This window comes from Crotalus tigris, unplaced genomic scaffold (assembly GCF_016545835.1).
Source record: "Crotalus tigris isolate CLP2741 ecotype Arizona unplaced genomic scaffold, ASM1654583v1 scf7180000024309.744930, whole genome shotgun sequence".
Classification (NCBI taxonomy): Eukaryota; Metazoa; Chordata; class Lepidosauria; order Squamata; family Viperidae; genus Crotalus; species Crotalus tigris.
This window is the reverse complement of record NW_024100481.1, coordinates 132,965-155,371: the sequence shown is the minus strand read 5'-3', so window position 1 is coordinate 155,371 and position 22,407 is coordinate 132,965. Positions and strand designations below refer to the sequence as shown.

The following is a 22,407-nucleotide window of genomic DNA, read 5'->3' as shown; positions in this document are numbered from 1 at the left end:
CCTGCTTATATTGCGAGTTTACTGATCCGATAAAGAGAATTTCCTGGCTTATCGCTTCCCAACAAAACCACGTGTGACTTTCTGACGGGCCCATCTGAAGTTGTTTTTAACCCACAGCTGCCAGTCAGATGGGTCCTTTCTAAAGCAGCGTTTCTCAACGTTGGCAGCTTTCAGACATGGAGACTTCAGCTCCCGGAATTCTGGGAGTTGAAGTCCACAAGTTTTAAAAGTTGCCAAGGTCGGACAGACTGCACAGACTGGACCTGTTAGGATGTCCTACTCCAGAAATGCATGCTTTTTTTTTTTTACTAGCTAAACCAGGGGTCTTCAAACTTGGCCCTTTGATGACTTGTGGACTTCAACTCCCAGAATTCCTCAGCCAGGCACGTGTGCCTGGCTGAGGAATTCTGGGAGTTGAAGTCCACAAGTCATCAAAGGGCCAAGTTTGAAGACCCCTGAGCTGAACCTTTGAAAAAAAAAAGTGAATTACTCGTTTAGTAGATTGGAGGAACGTCCTGGACCTCAGCAAAGGCTTTGACAGATTGTCTCCGGATAGACTTCTCCATAAAATGGTAAAATAGGGGCTAGATCACCACAGCTGCATTCAGGGTGGTAGAAAACGGAAGATACTCCTTAACAAGCTGGCTGGGGGAATTCTGGGAATCAAAGTCCCCAAGTCTTAAAACTGCCGTGGTTGAGTAATAATACTGTTCTGGAGTAGAGATCCCCAACCTTTTGAGCACCAGGGATGGGTTTCATGGAGAGAGATTTTTCTGCAGACCGGAGGGTGCGTGGTTTCGTGTGCTGCCTACATCCCATGGATGGGGCCTTTGCTTGTTTGCGCGGATCAGTTGCTGGCATGCTACGGACCGGTGCAGATCCACAGACCAGGGGCTGGGGACTTCTGTTCTAGAGTATCTTCACTCAGAATAAAGTATGGCGCTAGCCTCTTTGGCCACCTAATGAGAAGGAAGGACTCCCTGGAGAAGAGCCTGATGCTGGGAAAGATGGAGGGCAAGAGAAGAAGGGGATGACGGAGAAGGAGGTGGCTGGAGGGAGTCCCTGAAGCAGGAGGTGTGAGCTTCAAGGGGCTCCAGAAGATGGTAGAGGACAGGAAGGCCTGGAGGAACGTTGTCCTTGGGTCGACTTCGCAACTAACAACAACTAGCCCAGTGATGGAGAACCTTGTAGAGACCGAGTGTCCAAACTGCAACCCAAAACCCACTTATGCATCGTTGGGTGCCGGATGGGTGTGGCCCATTGGGTGGGTGTGGCCCATTGGGTGGGCGTGGCTGCAGTGGTAATGGCAGACTGGGTGGGACTAAAAACTTCAATCAATTCCAACTTTGCAAGAACTTTTTTTTCCCCGCGAGAAGTTGAAATTGACTGATTGATTGAACTTTTTTTTTTTTTTTGCACATGGCGGCGGAGGCCTAAAGCGAAAAGGTTTTATAAAACCCAGCTGAAGGCCTAGGACTGGGGTGACGACGCGCATGCCCACAGAGAGGGCTCTGAGTGCCGCCTCTGGCACCCGTGCCGTAGGTTCACCACCACTGAACAAGCCTCTTTTGCTGAAGGCTTCCCTCGTTATCTTGGCCGTTCTGCCAGTGTTCTGGGACGCTCCCCTTGTCCAGGAGTCCAGATCTTTGTAGCCACCAGAACCGCTGCAGTTGGCCTGCTGGGCAACAGGACGTTCTTCCTGCTTTTCCAAGTCCTAGAGGAGCCGAGGCTTCTCTGGCAGCGGACGCAGAATGGTTAGAGCAGGCGGGAAGTTACCGCTGTGGGTTGGGAGGAGAAGATGGTGGCAGTTGGGACCTCCGGCTCCTGGTTCTTATGAGCTCCAGGAGGAAACTCGGAAGCCTGCAAAGGAAGTTGCCCAACTTCTTGCTTTTGAAATGAGGGGGCAGGACTGACCTTCGTGGCAAGCCCTCCAGGCCTCTAAAGTCCTGTTGCCCTGCCTGGTGACCGGTTCCCCTTTTGGCTATGAGGAGCTGGCTGAGGTGCTCTTTTGTGAGATTTAAAATTTCTCTGGGGCTCCCGGCACATCATCCCAGTGAACAGAACAGTGGTGGCGAACCTATGGCACGAGTGCCAGAGACGGCACTCAGAGCTCTCTTTGTGGGCATGCACATCGTCGTCCCAGTCCTAGGCCTTCAGTTGGGTTTTATAAAACCTTTTCACTTTAGGCCTCCGCCGCCGTGTGCAAAAAAAAAAAAAATGTTGTGGGCATGCGTGCCTTTGTGGGCATGCATGCTGTCGCCCCAGCCCCGCCTCCCCCCATGGCCCCCTCCTCACCAGCAGCCCCCCCCCAGAGGAGAGTTGCCCCTGAGCATGGCCCGCACGAAGAAGCACGGGCAAGACATGGCAGCCGGGCAGCGGGGTCTCCACCCTTGCGCCCCATCGCGCGCAGTTGATGCTGCAGTGTGCGGGTGGAGGGCGTGGCTGCCATGGCGCTTCTGGGCTGCCGGGGTGATCTGCGATGGGCCGTGGAGGCGGTGGGTGGCTCTGAGGGCGGGTGGGACGGAGCAGGGGTGGAGAGGGGTCAAGTGGGGCGGGGCGGTTTGGGGGCACTCGGTCTCTAAAAGATTCGCCATCACTGCCATAGACAGATGCTGCATCACAGCTCTCTCTCAGCCGCTGACAGAGTCGGCATTATTTGCCCCCCCCCCCACACTCTGGGTCCTCCATTTACCGACCTCGGAAGGACGGCAGGCCGCGGCGTCGATCCTTGAGCCCAGCCCGGATCGAACTGCCGGCAGTGAGCAGAGTCAGCCTGCAACGCCGCCTTCTGACCCCTGCACCGCCACGGCTCCGAATAACAGAGTCGGAAGGGACCTCGGAGGTCTTCTAGTCCAACCCCCTGCTCAGGCAGCGAACTCTGTAACGTTTCAGACAAACGGCGGTCCAGTCTCTTCTTACAAATCTCCCTAGCGATGGGGCAAGTCCTTCCGCTGACTAGTTGTTCCCGCTGTCGGGAGGCTTCTGTTCTCCAGGTGCACCTGTGGCTCAAGGTTTTGCAAGTGGTGGCCTTGCTCCCGCCTTCCTTTTGTGCCCAAGGCGGAACTCGAACTCGCCGCCTCCCGCTTTCTAGCTGGGGCCTTAACCCCTGGACCAGCCTGCCTCTCTTGGATGGAAAAGCTGGCGCCAGAGAGATGTGGAATGTCATATTCCGGGGTAGCGGCCATTTACCGTCTCGTGTGCTAACCGGGTCCTCCTTCGGCCACTTTCTGGAGAGACGGGGCAGTGGGGGTCTCCTTCCACTCTCGCCGGCCACCCCGGGGGCTCCCCCCGCTGAGGTCCTGCAGGACGGAGTCCGCCGGCCATTTTAACTCGGCCCTCTCCTCTTTTCCAGAGTGTTCCTCGGACGGGAGTGGAGCCACTGGGCTTCATCCTTGGGGGGCCCCAAGCCAAACCACTTTCTCCTCCGGCTACCCCAGGCTCCGGAAGCCGCATCGGTGGGATTGTGCCTGCTCAGGGAGGAGGAGGCTGACCCTCCCTCCTTCCCTCCCTTCCTCCCTCCCTCCCTCCCTTCCCCATTTGCTCCTCCTGCCAGCTTGCCCTCGTCCTGCCAAGGGGCAGCACCGGCGCACGGGATCCGTCAGGTGAGTGGCCAGCTCTGGGTCAGGGCGGGCCTGAGATGGCAGCGGTCATTTCCACCCAGAAGCGGCTTCTCTCCTGGGGTTTGGTCCTTCCCCCTCCACCTGACCTGCAGGGGGGGCCACCCAGCGATCCGAAAGACCCCAGGAAGCTAGTTTGGGGCATTGAAAGACAGGCGGACCTCAGTTGAGCCCAAAACGTCTTCTTGTTAAGTGAAGCGGTCGTTCAATAAATTTTGCCCCATTTTACGACCTTGCCACTGTTGTTAAGTGGCTCACCGCAGTTGATAAGTCAGTCACACGGTTGTTAACTGAAACCAGCTTCCCCCGTCGACTTTGATTGCCGGAAGGCCGCCAAAGGGGACCGCGTGACCCTCCCCTCGGACGCCGAGACCGTCGTAAATACGAGTCCATTGCCAAGCGTCTTAATTTTGATCAGGTGGCCCTGGGGCTGTTGCGGCGGTTGCTAAGTGTGAAAAACGGGGTCCCAGGTCATTTGTTCCAGTCCCCTGGGACTTCGAACGGTCACTAAATGGACACTAAATGGACTGCTATAACTTGAGGACCACCCACACCGAGAAGCCGTGGAGGGTGGAGGCCGGCCCTGAAGCCAGGCTGTAAGGCGGCCCTCCCCGCCCCTACGATGAACCCCAGTTACCTTTTACCTTGCTTTTTTTTTTCCTTGAGATAAGTTACACGTTTGGTTAAAAATAGCCCTGGAAATAAAAAAGGATCGTAAAAGAGTTATCAGCAAGGTGTGGCTCTGGTGATACTCCCGGTGCCACCCTGGCCTCGGGGCCGTTGCCTATACCGCCTATCCCTTGCCTGAAAAAAAGATGAACCTGCGGGCGGCTGACGGGCGCCTGCCTCTCCTATTGGCCCCAGAGGGCACCTGCAGGCTGGGGCTGGGGCAAGGAGGGGCAGCAGGCAAACCTTGTTTTGCTCAGCCCCCCCCCCCCAGTCACCCAGCCCCCCTATCTGGCAGCTCCAGGTTGGCATCAACCTGAAGGCATTACCCGTTGGTGCCCTTTCCTCTTTTGCAGGTCCTTGGGGCTTTCCAGCCAGAGGGAGAGATTGACAGCCGGTGTTTAAGGTACATTAGGAGGACACCCCTCCCCGAGAGCGGCATTGACACGAACTGACCCGTGGGCTCTGTGCCATCGTCCCCTCCCACCCGGGCTGCCCCCCCTTTCCCTCTGGGGTCCCTGGAGAAACGGGGCACAGCAGTAGCCGCCTCTGCCTTCCAGTTGAAGAGCTGCGCCGTTCCTCGGGCCACCTTCGGCGCTTGGGGGTCTCCCAGGGCGTTGAGGAAGAGAGCGGAGGCGGTTGCAGACGGCCGGAGAGCAGCCCCAGAACGGGAGGATGGCCGCCGAGATGCTGACCTTCGGGCCGGAATGGTGAGTGGGGCAGGGAAGGGCCAGATCTGCAGTAAGAGGGCAGGGGGCCGGCGTCCTGGAACGGCCACTTAAGACTTCTCTGGGCGGTGCCAACGGTCTCCTCTGTGCAGGATCCAGTGCAGTGTTTCTCAACCTTGACCATTTTAAGGCATGTGGACTTCAACTCCCAGAATTCCACAGCCAGCAATGCTGGCTGTGGAATTCTGGGAGTTGAAGTCCACATGCCTTAAAATGGTCAAGGTTGAGGAACACTGATCCAGTGGGAGTCGGTCCCCAGGGCCAAAGTTTTATTCCTCCAAGCTTTCGGACTCTTAGGGGAAAAGTCCCCCAGGATGGGCGCCAGCAGGGGTCCGAAAGCTTGGAAGACAGAGCTTCCGGTCCAGAGTGGATCCCGCAACAGGATCCTGGGGCACGTAGATTCCTTCATTTTAGGATGATGTTTCTCAACCTTGGCAACTTGAAGAGGTATGGACTTCAACTCCCAGAATTCTGGGACTTGAAGTCCATACCTCTTCAAGTTGTCAAGGTTGAGAAACACTGTTTTAGGATGTCTGGGGATGGGGAGGGGGAGAGGGATCCAGCCCCCCCCTCTCTCTTTTCCTCTCCGCTACCTGGCCAGGAGCCCCAAGTCCCAGAAGGAGCCCTTCTCTGGCTGCCTGCCCCCCTAATCCCCCAGCCTGCCCCTAACCCTTCTTGACCTCCCTCTGTGCCAGGTTTCCCCCAGCAGGCAGGCTGCCAGACCCCAGGGTGGGCCACCTCCCCCTCCTCCTCGTCTCCTCTGGCCTCACCTCGGCCTTCTCCTCCCCCAGGCTTCGGGCACTCTCCAGTGGGGGGAGCGTGGCTTCCCCGCCCTCCTCCCCCGCCATGCCAAAGTATAAACTAGCCGAGTACCGATATGGCCGGGAAGAGATGCTAGCACTTTACGTCAAAGACAATAAGGTGAGCCGGGACACCTGGGCAGCCAGCCGGAGGGGCTCGGGGACCGGGCTGGGCTGGCCTCGGGGAGCCTGGGTGCCGGAGAGACGACAACACACTCAAGCACACACATACACTGTCCCCGGGCGGGCCCAGAGGCACCTGCTGCTCAGCGCTCCTGTCCTCTGGGTCGGGTCTGCGAACTTGGCAACTTGACGACGGGTGTGGACTTCAACTCCCAGAATTCCTCAGCCAGCCCTCAGGGAGTTGAAGTCCACCCGTCGTCAAGTTGCCAAGTTCGCAGACCTCTGCTCTGGGTCACGCAAGGGGTCACTGTTCTTCTCCCCCCCCCCCCTGGGCAGGTCCCTGACGAAATGCAAGACAGGGAGTTTTCGGCCATCCTGGAGGAGGACCCCCTGCAGCCCCTGGCCCTGGTGCCCTTAACGGAAGAAGAACAGGTGAGGGGTCTGGGGTCAGCCGACCAGCTGGCCGGGAGGACGCAATGGCCTCGCCCCGCGCTCTCTCACCCCTTTCCCCTTTGGGCTCCTCCAGAGGAACTTCTCCAGGTCGGTGAACAGCGTGGCCGTGCTGAGGCTGATGGGGAAGGGGGCCGGGGTGGCCCCGGCAGGGGTCTCCCGCGGGAGAGGCAGCACGCGGAGCCGAGGTAAGGAGACTTTGGGGGAGGGGGCGGCAGACCCCGAGGGCTTGTGGTCTCGGCTCTCTTTCCGCCAGGGGCAGCGGGCGGCTGCAGTGACGTCTTTCCTGTCCCACCCCCTCCCCAAAACAAGCAGGCCGCGGGCGAGGCGAGAGCGGCTTTTACCAAAGAAGCATCGAGGAGACGGACGGCGGTGCCTTTGGCCGGGGCGGCCTCCGCGAAATCCACCGCAGCCAGAGTTGGGATGACCGGTGCGTAGCAGGGGGCAGGGGGAGCTGACTTGGTGGGGCCGGCCTGCCTGTTCTCCACCCTGACCCCCCTCCTTTTCCTGCAGAGGGGATCGGCGTTTCGAGAAGCCCATCCGGCGGGAAGGAGGTACGTGTGGGGCAGAGGGGACCCCCCCTCCCCAAATGCTTGTAGGCACCCCCGTCCTCCCAGCAGGCCGCAGAGAGGGGGTCCCGCTGGGGCAGAGTGGGGGGCAGCTGTCCCTGCAAAGGGTGGGGTGACGGCTGCTGTGTTTCCCAGCCCGGGCCCCGTTTGAGGAGGCGGCTCCCTCTGCCCGCAAAGACTTCGCCCGCTCGGATAGCGACAACTGGCGCACGCTGCGCGAGGAGCACGAGGAGGAGGAAGAGGGCGCTGGTGGCAGCGGCGGCGCTGGCACTGCGGGGGCCGGGTCGGGAGGAAGCTGGCGGCAGAGCGGGGCGTCCCGGCGAGAAAGCGAGCGCTGGCGGTCGGCCAGCCCAGGTGAGCTGCGCAAGGGCCTGGCTCTAGAGGGAGGGTGTGGGGAGGGGGACCCTCTGGCAAATACAGGCCGTCCGGTTCGTTTAGCGGCCGTTCGGACTTACAACGGCACCAGAAACGGTGATTTATGACCGTTTTTCACTCTGCAACTTCCCGTGGGGTCACACGGCCAAAATTCAGATGGTTCATATTGATGACGGTCGCAGCGTCCCGGGGGAGTCACCGTCTGACAAGCAGAGTCAGTTGGGGGGGGGGCTGCGATTCAGGTAACCACCTTGCTAACCAAACGGCCGCAGCGCTTCGTTGGGAAGCATCCCAAAACGGGGCAAGACGGCTGCCTCGCTTAGCAGGAGAAACGTCGGGCTGGATTGTGGCCGTACGCCGAGGACCGCCCGCAGCCTCGACCTCTCATTGCCTTCCCCTCAGATGGGGGCCCCCGCTCGGCCGGCTGGCGGGAGCACGGCGGGGACGGGCGCCGGCGGAAGTTTGATTTCGACTTCCGGGAGCGGGACGAGGAGGCGCCGGCGCGCGGCGGAGGGCGCCGCCACCGGCAGAGCAGCGAGAGCTTTGAGGAGGAGAAGGACGGCCTGCCCGAGTGGTGCCTGGAGGACGAGACGGAGGAGATGGGGACCTTTGACTCCTCGGGGGCCTTCATGTCCCTCAAGGTGGGCGCTCCCCCCCCATCCCCGCTCCCGGTCTCTGCAGCCCCCCCTGAAAAGGGAGGCCTCTGCATCGCGCCTCCCCCTGGCTTGCAGGCGCTGACTGGGCAGCACCCAGAGCTTTGCCGGTGCCGAGGAAAACTCAAGTCAATCAGAAGAGAGCTAGAAGGGACCATGGAGGTCCTCCAGTCCAACCCCCTGCTGAAGCAGGAGACCCTAGACCAGGGCTCTCCAAACCTGGCCCTTTTAGGACTTGACTGGACCTGTTAGGACAGGGATGGTGAACCTTTTAGAGCAGTGGTTCTCAACCTTTTTAATGCCGCGACCCCCCAACCTGGTCGTAAGTCGAGGACTACTCAACCGGTCGTAAGTCGAGGACTACTCAGCTGGTGCAGCCCCGTTTGCAGAATGGGACTTTTGGCGGGCTCAGCAGGGCAGAGACCGCCTGGACAATTCCTATTGGCTTTGGAAAGCCAATAGAATTAGACTCTATTCAAGAGAGTCTATTCGATTGGCTTTCAAAAGCCAATAGAATAAAAGGGAGTAGCACAGCTAAGGAAAAGGGGGGAAAAAATGGCGGACTGCGTTGTTTGGCGACCCCCGTGAAATGGTCGTTCGACCCCAAATGGGGTCCCAACCCACAGGTAGAGAACCACTGTTTTAGAGACTGAGTGCCCAAAACCTGCCCCCGTCCCGTTCCACCCCCGCCTGCCCCCTGCTCCACCCACCCACAGGGCCGTAGCAGATCACCCAGGCAGCCCTGCAGCGCCGTGGTAGTCACGCCCTCTGCCCACACCCTGCAGCATCATCTGCACGCTATGGGGGGTGAGGGCGGAGTCTTGTCCCTGCTTGCCGGCTATGTCCTTTTCTGCACTGCTCCGTGCAGGCCGCGCCCGGGGGCAGTTCTCCTCCAGGGGGGCTGCTGGGGAGAAGGGGGCCGTGGGGGGAGGCAGGGCTGGGGCGATGGCGCGCGTGCCCACAGAGGGCTCCAAGTGCCGCCTCTGGCACACGTGCCATAGGTTCGCCACCACTGTGTTAGGATGTCCAGAAATGCATGGTTTTTTTTTTTTTTTACTAGGGGTCTTCAAACTTGGCCCTTTGATGACTGGTGGACTTCAACTCCCAGAATTCCTCAGCCAGGCACGCAAGGGCCAAGTTTGAAGACCCCTGGGTTAGGAGGTCCTCCTCTAGAAATGCAGGAATTTCAGAGCACGGTGAGGGATCCCCCACGCGTAAATTAGGCTGCAGAGCTTTCTGCTCTGGAAAGCCTATCAGTTCCTAGGTCTACAACCGAAGCGACTGCAAATCTGTCAAGGAGGGCAGCCTGTTTACTCTCTTGCACCGGTAATCCCTTCCTCTGCAATCTCTACGCTCTAGGCCAGTGTTTCTCAACCTTGACCATTTTAAGGCATGTGGACTTCAACGCCCAGAATTCCACAGCCAGCAACGCTGGCTGTGGAATTCTGGGAGTTGAAGTCCACATGCCTTAAAATGGTCAAGGTTGAGAAACACTGCTCTAGGCAGTAGGAGGAAAAACAGGCATGGCCAGGTGAGGAATTCTGGGAGTTGAAGTCCACACGTTCTCAAAGGGCCAAGTTTGAAGACCCCTGCCCTAGATCCCATTTCAGACAGGTGGGCTGCCCAGCCTCTCCTTAAAAGCCCCCAGTGATGGAGCACCCACAACTTCCGGTGGCGAGCCGTCCCACGGGTTAATTGTCCTCCCTGTCAGGAAGTTTCTCCTTAGTTCTAGGTTGCTTCTCTCCTTGATGAGTTTCCATCCCTTTCTTGCCTTCTGGTGCTTTGCAGAATAAGTTGACCCCCCCCCTCTTTGGGGCAGCCCCGCAAATGCTGGAGTACCGCTAGCCCTTCTTTCCTGTAGACTAGCCAAGCCCTGCCACTGTTTTAGCCTCCGGGGGCAGGAACTCTCCCGCGGCATGTGTGCTTCTCCTCCTGGACGCACACGGGGCAAGCTTCGACTCCTTGTGCCTTGGCCTGTTGTGTGAACGCAGCTTAGGGCTGGCTAGCTTAGAGATACGGGTGGGGCAGGGCAGAGGGTCCGTTGTGCCAAGGTCTTATGCGAGGCTCCCCTTGCCGCCCCTCTGCAGAAGGGCCCCAAGGAGCTGCATTTGGAGGACCAGGAGCTGAGCTTCCAGCCGCTGCCGGAGGAGCAGCAGGAGGAAGAGGAGGAGGAAGAGGAGGAGGGGCAGGAGGAGCAGCTGCCCGAGGCCCAGAAGGGGAACCCCAGGGCCAGCAGAGAGCTGCCCGTCAGCCCCACCGCCGTGGCAGAGAGAGGTGAGGGCAGGGCATGCGGACAGGGCTAGGGGGGGAGGGCAGGCACGGCAACCCGGGCTTTGGAAACGGAGACCTTCCCCCTCCCTCTCCAGATCAAAAGGACCCCCGGCCAGGCCCAGAGGAGAAGAAGCTGCCTGCTCCCCCGGGCACCCCCTGGCAGCCCAGCCCCCCCTTCGGCCCTCTGGCCACCCCCAGCGCTGCCAGCGACTGTGAAAGCCTCGGACCGGGCAACTCTTCCAAAGCCGAGAAGCTGGCGCTGCTGCCCTCCGGCAACTGCGAGGCGGAGGCAGGAGACGGTGGGTGGCCTTGGCAAGGGCGGGGAGGCAGGGCTGAGCGGGCGCCCCCTCGCCTGCCCACAGGAGGGAGGAGCTGGCGTTAGGCTGGGCAAGGGTCCCTGGAGCCCGGGGGCAGGGGGGGTGAGGGAAGGGGCAGCGGGAGCCCTGGGTTTTGATGCCGCCTTGTTCTTACTCTGCACCTGCCCAGGGGACCCTCTCGGCTGCCCTGCCCAGCCCGGCCCGGCCGTCCTCCCTCCCCTCCCCGCGGCCCCGTCTGCTGCTCCTGCCGCCGAGTTCACAGTGGGCGACAACGAGGACGAAGACGGGATGAAGCACCTGCAGCAGGTAAGGAGGCTCTCCTGCCCTCTGTGTTTGTGTGTTGCAGAGGGGTTTGCCAGCAGAGGGCGCCCTCCCTGCTTTCCCGGGCCAGGAGGGGGGGCCTTTGCCTGGCGGGTCCGCCTCGGGTGGCCGGGGGGGGGGGCAAAGTCTCTGTTCCCATCCACAGCCAAGGGGGACCTGGCCTTCCGCCCCCCCAAGCCTCGTCCTCGCTCTGTCCCGCCTCGGGGAGCCCTCCTAATCCTTGCCCCTCGTCCCCTTCTGCCTCCAGGAAGCGGAGAAGATGGTGGCCTCCCTGCAGGACAGCTCGCTGGAGGAGGAGCACTTCGGCCAGGACATCGCCGACCACCGCAACACGGCGGCCGCCTTGCCCCTCTCCCACGAAGCAGCCATGAAGTGGTTCTACAAGGACCCCCAGGGGGAGATCCAAGGTGCGCCCCACATGCTCCCCGAGCCCAGGGGGCTGGAAAGGGTGGGTGTCGGTCGGACTTAACTCTCACGGGCCCTTTCTCTCTCTCTCTCTCTCTCCCCCCCCCCAACCAGGACCCTTCACCACCCAAGAGATGGCCGAATGGTTCCAAGCGGGCTACTTCACCATGTCGCTCTTGGTGAAGCGGGGCTGCGACGAGGGCTTCCAGCCCCTCGGAGAAGTGATCAAGATGTGGGGAAGAGTGCCTTTCGCGCCCGGTCCATCCCCCCCACCGTTACTGGTGAGCCTGGGCTGGGGGAGGGAGGGCCGGGCGGGAGCAGCTGGGCACCTGGCCTGCTTTCCCAGGTCCTTCATTTGACAGCGTTAGGTCAGGGCCCGGGCAGCTTTACAACGTGTGGACTTCAACTCCCAGAATCCCCCAGCCATCAAAGGTTTGCCAGAATTCAACAAGGGTGGCCAGACTATTGCAATTTTTTTTTTGATAAGGGTAAGTTTCTTAGTAGATGATGGGAATGCGGTAAATTTAATCTATCTTGACTTCAGCAACGTGAAAAAAAGCTGGATAGGGGATTCTGGGAGTTGAAGTCCACAAGTTTTGTTAAAGTAGCCAAGGTTGGACACCCCCGCTGTAAAGTTCCTTAAAAAAAAAACAACACCAGGACATCCAAGGGATGTCAATTCCCGGTGGTCTGCTAGATACTATTAGGGGTCTCCAAATTTGGCCCCTTTAACTCCCAGAATTCCCCAGCCAGCCGGCGTTGACTAGGATTCAGCGTGGATAATGGCCAGAGCAAATCTGGCTAGACCAGTGGTTCTCAACCTGTGGGTCGGGACCCCATTTGGGGTCGAAGGACCATTTCACGCGGGTCGCCAAACAACGCAGTCCGCCATTTCCCCCCCCTTTTCCTTAGCTGTGCTCCTCCCTTTTATTCTATTGGCTTTTGAAAGCCAATAGAATAGACTCTCTTGAATAGAGTCTCATTCTATTGGCTTTCCAAAGCCAATAGGAATTGTCCAGGCTGTCTCTGCCCTGCTGAGCCCGCCAAAAGTCCCATTCTGCAAACGGTGCTGCACCAGTTGAGTAGCCCTCGGCTTACGACCGGTTGGGGGTCGCGGCATTAAAAAGGTTGAGAACCACTGGGTTAGACTATTTGTTGCATTTTGCGATAGTTGCAATTTTCTTAATAGACGGTGGGAATGTGGTAAACGTAATATATCTTGACTTCAGCAAAGTGTAAAAAGAGCCGCCTGGGGGATTCTGGGAGTTGAAGTCCACAAGTCTTAAAAGTTGCAAGGTTAGACACCCCTGGTGGATGCAGCGTGTGGCTCTTCATTTAAGCCATTCGGGGCCCTTCTGGGGTGGGTCTTGACGCCCCCTTCGTTAAGAGCAATCCTTCCCCCCCCCCCCACCACATCTGCTCAGACTCCGAGGAGGGGGCGTTAAAGACCCCTGCCCTTCCTTTCACCCTCTCCCTTGGCTTGCGTGGGAAGGGGCCCCCTGGGCGGGGAGGGTCCTGTCCTGGTGCAGGGGGTGGGTGACCTCCCCTACCCTCGCCTCCCCAGGGGAACATGGACCAGGAGCGCCTGAAGAAGCAGCAGGAACTGGCCGCGGCCGCCATCTACCAGCAGCTCCAGCACCAGCAGCTGCTTCAGCTCGTCAACAGGTAGGCCGTGCCCCTTCCCCCCTCCCCCCGCCCCACGGGAAGGGCGTCCCCCTCTAGGGCTGCCCCAGCTGGGCCAGGGGCAGCAGAGGCGTCTGCAGCAAGCGGGGCCTTTCCAGGGGGCTCCGCCTCCCCCCCGCCTGGCTACTCCGCCTTGGTCTTGCAGCCGGCAATACGCCCAGTGTGCCCTCCAGCAGAAGGCGTCGTCGGGGGATCTGGCCCAGCAGCAGCAGCTGACCACCTTCCTGCAGCAGCTGCAGGCGCTCAAGCCCAGGTGAGCCCCCTGCGCCCCCTCCCCAGGGCAGCGGCCGAGGCCCGGGGGGGTGGCTGGCAATTGAGGGGCAGGCGGTGGTGGTGGTGTTTCATTTGGGGAGCCAGGGCGGCTTTAGCTCCCCCCCCCACCCCCTTTCTTGCTTCTCTTGCAGAGCTGGGGAGCAAGGCCTGATCCCCTCCATGAACCGATCCATATCTGTGCCAGACACTGGGTCCCTCTGGGACACACATACCTCAGCCTCACCGCAAGCAGGTCGCTGACGGGCGGGGGGCACCTCCGGGAGGGGGGGTGTGTGTCCCGGGATCAAGGCCCTGGACGGCCAGGGCTGGAATCCAAAGCCCATCGGAGCAAAGTCCCCATCTGGAAATCCCTTGCTTGGCCCGGCAGGGCCAGAACCCGGAGGGAGGTGGAGGAAAGGAAGGCTGCTGGGCTTTGTGGTCCTCTGGAGAGGGTCCTCGTCTGCTCGCGGGTGGCAGAGGCCGGGACCCTGAAGGGCAGCCATTCCAGAGGGGGGGGCAGAGGGAAGTGGGGGTCAGGAGGAAAGTGCGCTCTCTCTCTCTCTCTCTCTCTCTGTCTTTTTTCTTTTTCTCTTTCGTTCTCTTTCTTTTTCTGTCTTTCTATCTTTCTCGCTTTCCCTGTCTCTTTTTCTTTCTTTCTTGCTTTCTCTTTCTTTCTGTCTCTTGCTTTCTCTTTGTCTTTTTTCTTTTTCTTTTTCTTTTTCTTTCTCTTTCTCTTTCTCTTTCTTGCTTTCTCTTTTTCTCTTTCTGTCTCTTTCTTTCTCTCTCTTTCTCTCTCTTGCTTTCTCTTTCTCTTTGTCTTTTTTCTTTCTCTTTCTCTTTCTTGCTTTCTCTTTTTCTCTTTCTGTCTCTTTCTTTCTCTCTCTCTCTCTTGCTTTTTCTTTCTCTTTGTCTTTTTTCTTTTTCTTTCTCTTCCTTTCTTTTTCTGTCTTTCTATCTTTCTCGCTTTCCCTGTCTCTTTTTCTTTCTCTTTCTCTTTCTTGCTTTCTCTTTCTCTCTTTCTGTCTCTTTCTCTCTCTTGCTTTCTCTTTCTCTTTGTCTTTTTTCTTTTTCTTTTTCTATCTCTTTTTCTGTTTTTCTATCTTTCTCGCTTTCCTTTCTGTCTCTTTCACTTCTCTCTCTCCTCTCTTTATCTCTCTTTTTTCTTTCCCCCACCTCTTTCTCTCTTTCTGTTTCTGTTTCTCTCTCTCTCTCTCTCTCTTCCAGTCTGGGGTCCCTTCCTGCTTAACCTCGTTTTCTCTTCCAGGCGGTGAAGCCAGTTTGTGGGATATTCCAATTAATTCTTCAACTCAGGGTCCGATCTTAGAACAACTTCAACTACAACATAAAGTGAGTTGACCCCCCCCCAAGAGTGGCTCTAGGAAGGGGGCGGCCAGGAGGGCCCCCCGTGACCCGCTCTGTCCCCCTCCCCCTCAGCTGCAAGAGCGCCGAGGAGCCGAACTCAGGGCTAAGCGGGACGAGGACGAACGGAAGCGGCGCGAGGAGGAAGAGCTCTACCGGCGCAAGCAGGCAAGGGCAAGTGCCGGGCGGCCCCATGGCTGGGGGGGGGGAGGAGGAGGGAAGGGTGCGTGGGGTGGCAGCCGGGCTCAGCCCACTCTGGCCCAGGGGGAGCGAATGGGGTGAAGAACGGAGGAAGATACCTGTAAAGGAGAATATTTCCAGCTCAAGGGTTCAAATGAGGGGTCCTTGGTGGTGTCTAGGCTGGTTTGTTTCTTGCAGACGTTTCATGACCCAGCTAGGGAACACCATCAGGGCTAGAAAGGAGGAGGAGGAGGAGGAGGAAAAGAAAGAAAAAGAAAGAAAGGAAGGAAGGAAGGAAGGAAGGAAGGAAGGAAGGAAGGAAGGAAGGAAGGAAGGAAGGAAGGAAGGAAGGATGGATGGAAGGATGGATGGATTGTGGGGTCCTTGGTGGTCTCTAGGCTGGTTTGTTTCTTGCAGACGTTTCATGACCCAGCTAGGGAACACCATCAGGGCTAGAAAGGAGGAGGAGGAGGACAAGAAAGAAAGAAAGAAAGAAAGAAAGAAAGAAAGAAAGAAAGAAAGAAAGAAAGAAAGAAAGAAAGAAAAAGGAAGGAAGGAAGGAAGGAAGGAAGGAAGGAAGGAAGGAAGGAAGGAAGGAAGGAAGGAAGGAAGGATGGATTGTGGGGTCCTTGGTGGTCTCTGGGCTGGGTGGTTTCCTTGCAGACGTTTCATGACCTAGCTAGGGAACACCATCAGGGCTAGAAAGGAGGAGGAGGAGGAGGAGGAGGAGGAGAAAAGAACTGGGGGGGGGGGAATCTTTGCTGCTCTCTGAGCAAGCCCCACTCCTTCCTCGCACGGATGACGTTCCCTAGCTGGCTCATGAAACGTCTGCAAGAGAACCACCCAGCTCACGAGACCAGCGCAGAGCCCTCGGGAAGAGGCCCGCCTCGGCTTCCTTGGGGCCCGGGACAGACGGTCTGCCTGGCCATGAGCAGTGTGGGCTTCCTCCCTCCCTCCTCCAGCTGCCCTCCTCTTCCTCGTGGGGCCAGCAGTCTGTCAACGCTTCCTCCGGGCAGAGCAGCTTCAGCCTGGCCGACCTGCAGAAGCTGGGAGACGCTCGGACCTGCCGGGAGCTGCGAGAGGAGGTGAGCCCGGCCCCCTCTGCCCTCCCCCCACCCCACCCCACCCCACCCCAGGGGCCTCGGGCACGGGTCAGGGCGAGTGCCAGATTTATTTATTTATGAGACTTATATACCGCTTTAAGTGCAAGCCCTCTCTAAGTGGTGTACACCAGTAAGCAATGTATATATATTTTACATTGCCCCCAACAATCTGGGTCCTCATTTTACCTACCCCGGAAGGATGGAAGGCTGAGTCCACCTTGAGCCGGTGAGATTTGAACCGCTGACCTGCTGAACACAGTCAGCTAAAGTGGCCTGCAGTACTTGCACCCTAACTGCTGCGCCACTCTAACTGCCAATCGCCCTGCCCCTGTCTCTCCTCCTCCCTCCCTCCCCCCCTTCCCAGTTCCGCCACCAGGAGATGCTGCTGAAGCTCCTCCAACAGCAGCAGCAGCAGCAGCAGAGCACGCAGCCCCTCTGGGGGGGCCTGGCCAAGCAGAGCCCCTCCCTGAAGGCCCTGCTGGAGTTGCAGCAGGAGAGCGAGAGGCACCTGCAGAAGCCGGCCCAGCCCGCCCGGGCCCAGCAGCGAGCGGTGAGTGTCCTCCGGTGCCCTCCGCCCTCTGGAGAAGCAGACCGGCTTTTGAGGAGGGGGGATAGCCCCAAGTCTCCTGGTTGCTCTCGTCCTCCCCCCCCCCCCGCTCCTGCTTGCAGCCCCCTCCCCAGGTCAAGAGGGCACGTTCCAGCCCCTGCCCTTCACAAAGGGGAGGTGTGTTGGGAGGGGGCCGTGCTTTAAGACAAGGAACCCTTTCAGACACTGGGGGGGGGGCGCAGGGAGCACTGCCTGGGGGTCTTGAGGGGGGGAGAAGGTTTACCGCTGGGCTTCCTGCTTTAGGGGTGCTGGGGTTCCCCTCGGCTTTTTTGTCTCCGGTTTTCTCCCCCCCCCCCCCGTCGCAAAAATGGCCGGGAGGGACGGCGGCTGGTGCTCCGCAGAAGCTCCGGGTGACCCGTTTCTCTTTTCTCCCCGGCTCTGCTTGCTAGCATGGCGGACACGGTCTGAGCAGCCTCCCCTCTCAGTGGGCTTCGGACGTGGGCTCGCTGTGGGGCAGCCATGACAAGGCCGGCCCACTCGGCCTCTGGGAGGAGAGCATGAAGGGCCCCGGCCCCCTGGCCCGCAACCTGGGCCTGAGGAACAGCCGGAGCAGTCCCTCGCTAGGGTGAGTCGCCCTCGGGAAAGGGGTAGGGGGATGCCCAAGGGGCTGAGTTGGCCCCCCTCTGTCTCCCCCTCTCCCCCTCTTTTCACACACACACACTCACTCTTTCCCCCCTCTCATTCTCTCTCACATTCTCACACTCTCTCACACATACACTCACTCTCTACACACACACTCTCACTCACACACATTCTGTCCTTCTCACTCACACACTCTCATCTCACACACATTCTCTCTCACTCTCTCTCTCTCTCTCACACACACACTCACACACATTCTCTCCCTCTCTCTCTCACTCACTGTCATCTCACACACATTCTCTCCCTCTCTCACACTGTCTGTCACACACACTCACATTCTCTCCCTCTCTCACTCACACACACTCATCTCACACACATCCTCTCTCTCACTCTCTCTCACACACTCTCACACATTCTCTCCCTCTCACTCACTCACACACTCTTTCTTTTCTTTTCTTTTTTTTTATTAAAAAGTTTTATAAGTTTTACAAAAAGAACAAAACCATACAAAGACAAAAAACAACATATACAAAAAAAACTAAACATTACATAACAAAACCCCCTTTCCCCACCCCCCACCCAAACATCCCCCCTTCCCCCCCCCCAGAGCTTTCCAGGGCAGAATATAGGCTTAATTAAAAAACAATTAAAAATTATATTTATAAAAAAAGAAAATATAACATTAAAACATATATATATATATATATATATATATATATATATATATATATATAAAAATGAAGATTATGAAAAGGCTATATAATATTTTTTTATATCCAGTTTTTTTATATCCAGTCACACACTCTTTCATCTCACACACATTCTCTCTCTCTCACTCTCACTCTCTCACACACTCACACATTCTCTCCCTCTCACTCACTCACACACTCTGTCATCTCACACACATTCTCTCTCTCACTCTCACTTTTTCTCACACTCTCACACACATTCTCTCCCTCTCACTCACATACTCTCATCTCACACATTCTCTCTCTCTCACTCTCACTCTCACTCTCACTCTCTCACACACTCTCACTCACACATTCTCTCCCTCTCACTCACTCACACACTCTGTCATCTCACACACATTCTCTCACTCTCTCTCTCTCACACTCTGTCACACACACTCACACACATTCTCTCCCTCTCACTCACACACTCTCATCTCACACACATTCTCTCTCACTCTCTCACTCTCTCACACTCACACACATTCTCTCTCACTCTCATCTCACACACATTCTCTCTCTCTCTCTCACTCTCACATTCTCTCCCTCTCACTCACTCACACACTCTGTCATCTCACACACATTCTCTCCCTCTCACTCACACAGTCTCATCTCACACACATTCTCTCTCTCTCTCATTCTCTCTCACTCTCACTCTCTCTCACACACTCTCACTCACACACTCTCATCTCACACACATTCTCTCTCACTCTCTCTCTCACTCTCACACACTCTCACTCACATTCTCTCCCTCTCACTCACTCACACACTCTGTCATCTCACACACATTCTCTCCCTCTCACTCACACAGTCTCATCTCACACACATTCTCTCTCTCTCATTCTCTCTCACTCTCACTCTCTCTCACACACTCTCACTCACACACTCTCATCTCACACACATTCTCTCTCTCCCTCTCTCTCACACATTCTCTCCCTCTCTCTGGTGGGCCCAGGGACGCGTATTCGGTCTCCAGCCGGCAGAGCAGGAAGAAAACGGACGAGGAGGAGAAGCTGCTGAAGCTGCTGCAGGGCATCCACAAGCCTCCGCAGGACGGCTTCACCCAGTGGTGCGAACAGATGCTGCACGCCCTCAACGCCTCCAGCAGCCTGGATGGTGCGTCTGGGGGAGGGGTCTTCTCAAGCAGAGCGCCCTTTCGGATGGGCGGGGGTCTGCTGGCTGGTAGGTCAGCCGGGTTAGGGCTAGGGGGGGTGTCCCCTGGGCAGGGCCGGTCTGCCTCCCCGAGAAAGGTGGCCGCTGTAAACAGTGGCTGCCCCGGGTGTCTCCCCCCCCCAGTGCCCACGGTGGGAGCTTTCCTGAAGGAGATGGAGTCGCCCTACGACGTCCATGACTGCATCCGCTCCTACCTGGGAGACACCCTGGAAGCCAAAGAGTTTGCAAAGCAGTTCCTAGAGCGCCGTGCCAAGCAGAGAGCCAATCAGCAGCGGCAGCAGCAGCAGGTACGGGGCGTGAGGCCGAGGGGGAGGGGCACAGCCACACTTCATCGTTGGCAGCCATCGGTTTCTGCTTTCCTGGGCTGTAAGTGGGGCTGGGCGAACGCTGCAGGGCACCATCCCTGCCCCCTTGGCTGGTCGGTCTCCGGGTGTGGGCCTTCCCCTCCCTCCCCTCGGCCCTGAGGCCGGCGCCCAACCGGTCCGAGGACACCAGGCCCCGCCACACTGCAGCTCCCCCCCTTAACCCCCCCGTTGCAGGAGGCCTCGTGGCTCAGCTCCAGCAGCCTGCAGTCGCTCTTCCAGGCCAACCACAGCCCCAAACCGCCATCCTTCGAGAACAGCCAAGCCGTGAAGATCAAGAGGCGCCCGGTGATGCTGCATGCAGACCCCAGCATCCTGGGTGAGCCAGCCCGGAGGGGAGGGGAGGGGAAGGGGAGGAAGGCAGCTACTTCCGGGGACTTTGGGGGGGGGGGCGCTTGGTTGGGAGGAGGGGGTGGCAGCCTGGCACTGTGGGACCGGCATTTCCTGGCCGCGGGACAATTCAGCCATTCAGTTTAACTATTTAAAATAGTTAAAAAATCATTTCAATTTGTGTCGTTCGCCTGTCCGTTTTGTCCCGGCTTTGGCCCCCTTCCTCCAATGACTCCCACCGTTTCTTCGACGTTGGTGTGACTCCGTCGCACGGCGTCGTCGCGTGGCGAGTTGTGGCAGACGCTTCCCTTCCTTCCTTGCAGGCTACGCTCTTCATGGCGCCTCCAGCGAGCTGGAAACCGTGGAGGACTATTGAGCCCCTCCCTCCCTCCAGCCGTGGGACCCCTGTCCTCCCTGCCGCTGCTGCCTTGATCTCACCCATTTCAGTTCCGGCTGAGTGTGCACTGCTGGGGGGCCCCCGGGGCCACATGGGCCCCCAGCGAGGGAGCGCGAGGACCATCAATCAGCTGGGTCAGGCCAGACCGGAAGGCTGTTTGCGCACTTCATTCCTTAAAAAAGCACCTTAAACAACACCCCCTTTTTCTGCCATGCACTTTATCGGAACTTTTGTTTTTGTTGTTTTTTTACAGTGACTTGTTACAAATTGAGAAAAAAAAAGGAAAAAAAATTTTTTTTTTGAAATTGTGAAATATTATTTTTTAAAAAAAGCTTAAAAACTACAAAAAAGTTTATCTTTAAAAAAATCACTTATTTTTCACGTGGGGATATGTTTTAAAAAATGTGAACAGTAATTTCACAGAAGCTTGATATAAAAAGATTTATAAAAGAAAAAAAAACTTGAAGAAATGCACTTAGAAAAAAGGATTTTTTTTTTTTAAAACTGTTTGCATAGATAACAGATGTAAATACTCTTCAGACTCTTGATCCGCACAGTATATTTTTTCTCTTACGAAGAGGCCATTTTATAAGAAGTTTTTTGGGGTTTTGTTGAATATTTTTTTTTTTTTTAAGAAAATTGCACAAAAAATGCCTCCCTCCTCATTTCCTTTTTCTCCACCCCACCCTGGACATTACAATTTTGTATTGTGTTTGATTTAAAAAAAAAAAAACAGAAAAAGAAAAAAAAAGACTGCAAAAAGAGGAATATACACTACTGTTGAAGAAGGTTGCTCCTCCAGAAACTGCTTTCTTCTCCAAGCTGATGACCCGTCGCAGAGCCCCCTCCCTCCCTCCCCCCAGTGGTCAGTTCCTCATCCGTCTGTCCTTCCACGGAGATGCTCACGGCCTCCTGCCTGCCTGCACTGGTCAGCGGGCAGTTTTCCTCCAGCGGCCGATGTGTGGATGCACTTTTTCTAGCAAAGGAAAGCAGAAACCCAATGTTGTGAGTCTCCACGTTTCTCCAGCCCCCTTCCCGTTCCGTGCACGGATGAGAATCATGAATCGTGTGACCTGCGAAGGTGTCCCGCGGGTGCCCTGCCCGTAGCATCGACAACCGGAGCGAATCGGTGCACCCAAAGCCAAATTTGAATGTATCCTACTTGGGTGACGCTTTTGGCTCCAGGCCTCCCTTCTTCCCTCCCTCCCCCCCCCAGTTGTCAGTGGTGGTGCTGGACACAACTCTTAACGTGTGAGTGTGGGACTGTTTTTTGAAACAAGCTGGCCAGAGATGTGACGTTCATAGCACATTCTCCGTTACCCGGGGGCTGCATCCCGATGTACTTTTTTGTGCGCGCACGCACAAGCACCTGCTTGATTTTTGGTTTGCTTGCAAGGACCTTTTTTCGCCTACAATCCATCCTGACTCCTGGGGGGGGGGAACTGCCTGGACACAGGGTACTTGGAGTACATGGAGGGTTGCGTACGCCGCCTGGCGACCCCGGCGCCTTACGAGGGCTTGACGATGGACCAGATTGTGCCCTGCAGCCACGTGGTCTCCTTTTTTGTTGACACCCCTCCGGTCCCACCCCCCCCCCACTTACCTGCCAAGATTTTTCCCCTTGCAAAGGCGAGAGGACACGGAGAGGCTTCTGGAAGTGACCCGTGGCATCTTGTGAGAGAGGGGTGGGGGGGCAGGATCTGCTCCCCCGGAAACGCGTCTCTCAAACTCACAGCAGCACGGAGGACTCTGGAGCGCCAGGTGCCGCTCGCTTTCCCACGGTGCGTTTTGAGTAGGGGGGGCGAGGGGAGAAGAGGGGGGGCATCCGAATCAACCCACTTTTGACTGCAGCAGGAGGGAAACCCCGCCTGGTTGTGACCAAATGCCGAAAGACTGTTTGGGGTTTTCCGCCTTAATGCCAAGCCAGGTAAGACTCCAAACCGGGACTGATGGATCGTGTGTGCGTCTGTGTGTGCGCGCGCGCATGCACATCTGCAAGAGAATTCAGTGATTTTTGTAACTAATACTGTGATGCTTGGAGGGTTCCTCGTTGGCCGGTGGAGTCTCTGCGGGAGTGGGCAGGCCGGCCTTGCTGGGGAGTGCTGGCCCCTGGCCACCCGGGGCCTTTGCAGTATTGAGACCCTTGGGGTCACTGTCCTCAGTCTGCCCCTCCGACCGGGGGGGGGTGAGCTGGGGCTTGGCACCTTCCTGCCGCCACTCGCTGGGGGCCCAGCGTGGTGCCCGCTTGCCATGGGCATCTGTGGGATGCACCTACGCCAGAATGTATGCGCAAAATCGCTTCGCCGCCTGCCTTTGGGCTGGGAGCTGCCTCTGACTTGGAGCCCCCCCTCTCTAT

At 57.4% G+C, this 22,407-nt stretch overlaps 1 protein-coding gene across 6 annotated transcripts; it reads left to right on the top strand.

The window, feature by feature from the left end:
• The first annotated feature begins 550 nt into the window (after positions 1 to 550).
• On the top strand, positions 551 to 21,772 carry GIGYF1 (GRB10 interacting GYF protein 1). 6 transcript variants are annotated; one of them, XM_039324825.1, is made up of 28 exons: positions 551 to 572; positions 3,353 to 3,602; positions 4,640 to 4,689; positions 4,844 to 4,993; positions 5,803 to 5,932; positions 6,271 to 6,366; positions 6,461 to 6,572; positions 6,697 to 6,814; positions 6,898 to 6,938; positions 7,089 to 7,307; positions 7,731 to 7,969; positions 10,069 to 10,255; positions 10,348 to 10,551; positions 10,739 to 10,875; positions 11,138 to 11,297; positions 11,410 to 11,576; positions 12,860 to 12,960; positions 13,124 to 13,231; positions 13,383 to 13,483; positions 14,495 to 14,577; positions 14,665 to 14,763; positions 15,732 to 15,854; positions 16,237 to 16,422; positions 16,869 to 17,044; positions 18,745 to 18,971; positions 19,086 to 19,249; positions 19,502 to 19,643; positions 19,978 to 21,772. In XM_039324825.1, the coding sequence occupies exons 4-28, from the start codon at positions 4,959 to 4,961 to the stop codon at positions 20,028 to 20,030; spliced, it is 3,408 nt and encodes a 1,135-aa protein (XP_039180759.1). In that variant the 5' UTR covers positions 551 to 572; positions 3,353 to 3,602; positions 4,640 to 4,689; positions 4,844 to 4,958; the 3' UTR covers positions 20,031 to 21,772. The 6 variants fall into 6 exon arrangements, with proteins under 6 accessions (XP_039180759.1, XP_039180760.1, XP_039180761.1 ...); XM_039324826.1 differs by lacking the exon at positions 551 to 572 and having other exon boundaries at positions 2,674 to 3,602; positions 6,700 to 6,814; XM_039324827.1 differs by lacking the exon at positions 551 to 572 and having other exon boundaries at positions 2,674 to 3,602; positions 14,665 to 14,757.
• Positions 21,773 to 22,407: the final 635 nt, after the last annotated feature.

Excerpts from the sequence above, each read along its gene's own strand:
- GIGYF1 (XM_039324825.1), top strand. The coding sequence starts at position 4,959 with ATGGCCGCCGAGATGCTGACCTTCGGGCCGGAATG. Across the intron at positions 6,815-6,897 it reads AGCCAGAGTTGGGATGACCG|AGGGGATCGGCGTTTCGAGA; the intron begins GTGCGTAGCAGG and ends CTTTTCCTGCAG. Across the intron at positions 10,256-10,347 it reads CACCGCCGTGGCAGAGAGAG|ATCAAAAGGACCCCCGGCCA; the intron begins GTGAGGGCAGGG and ends CTCCCTCTCCAG.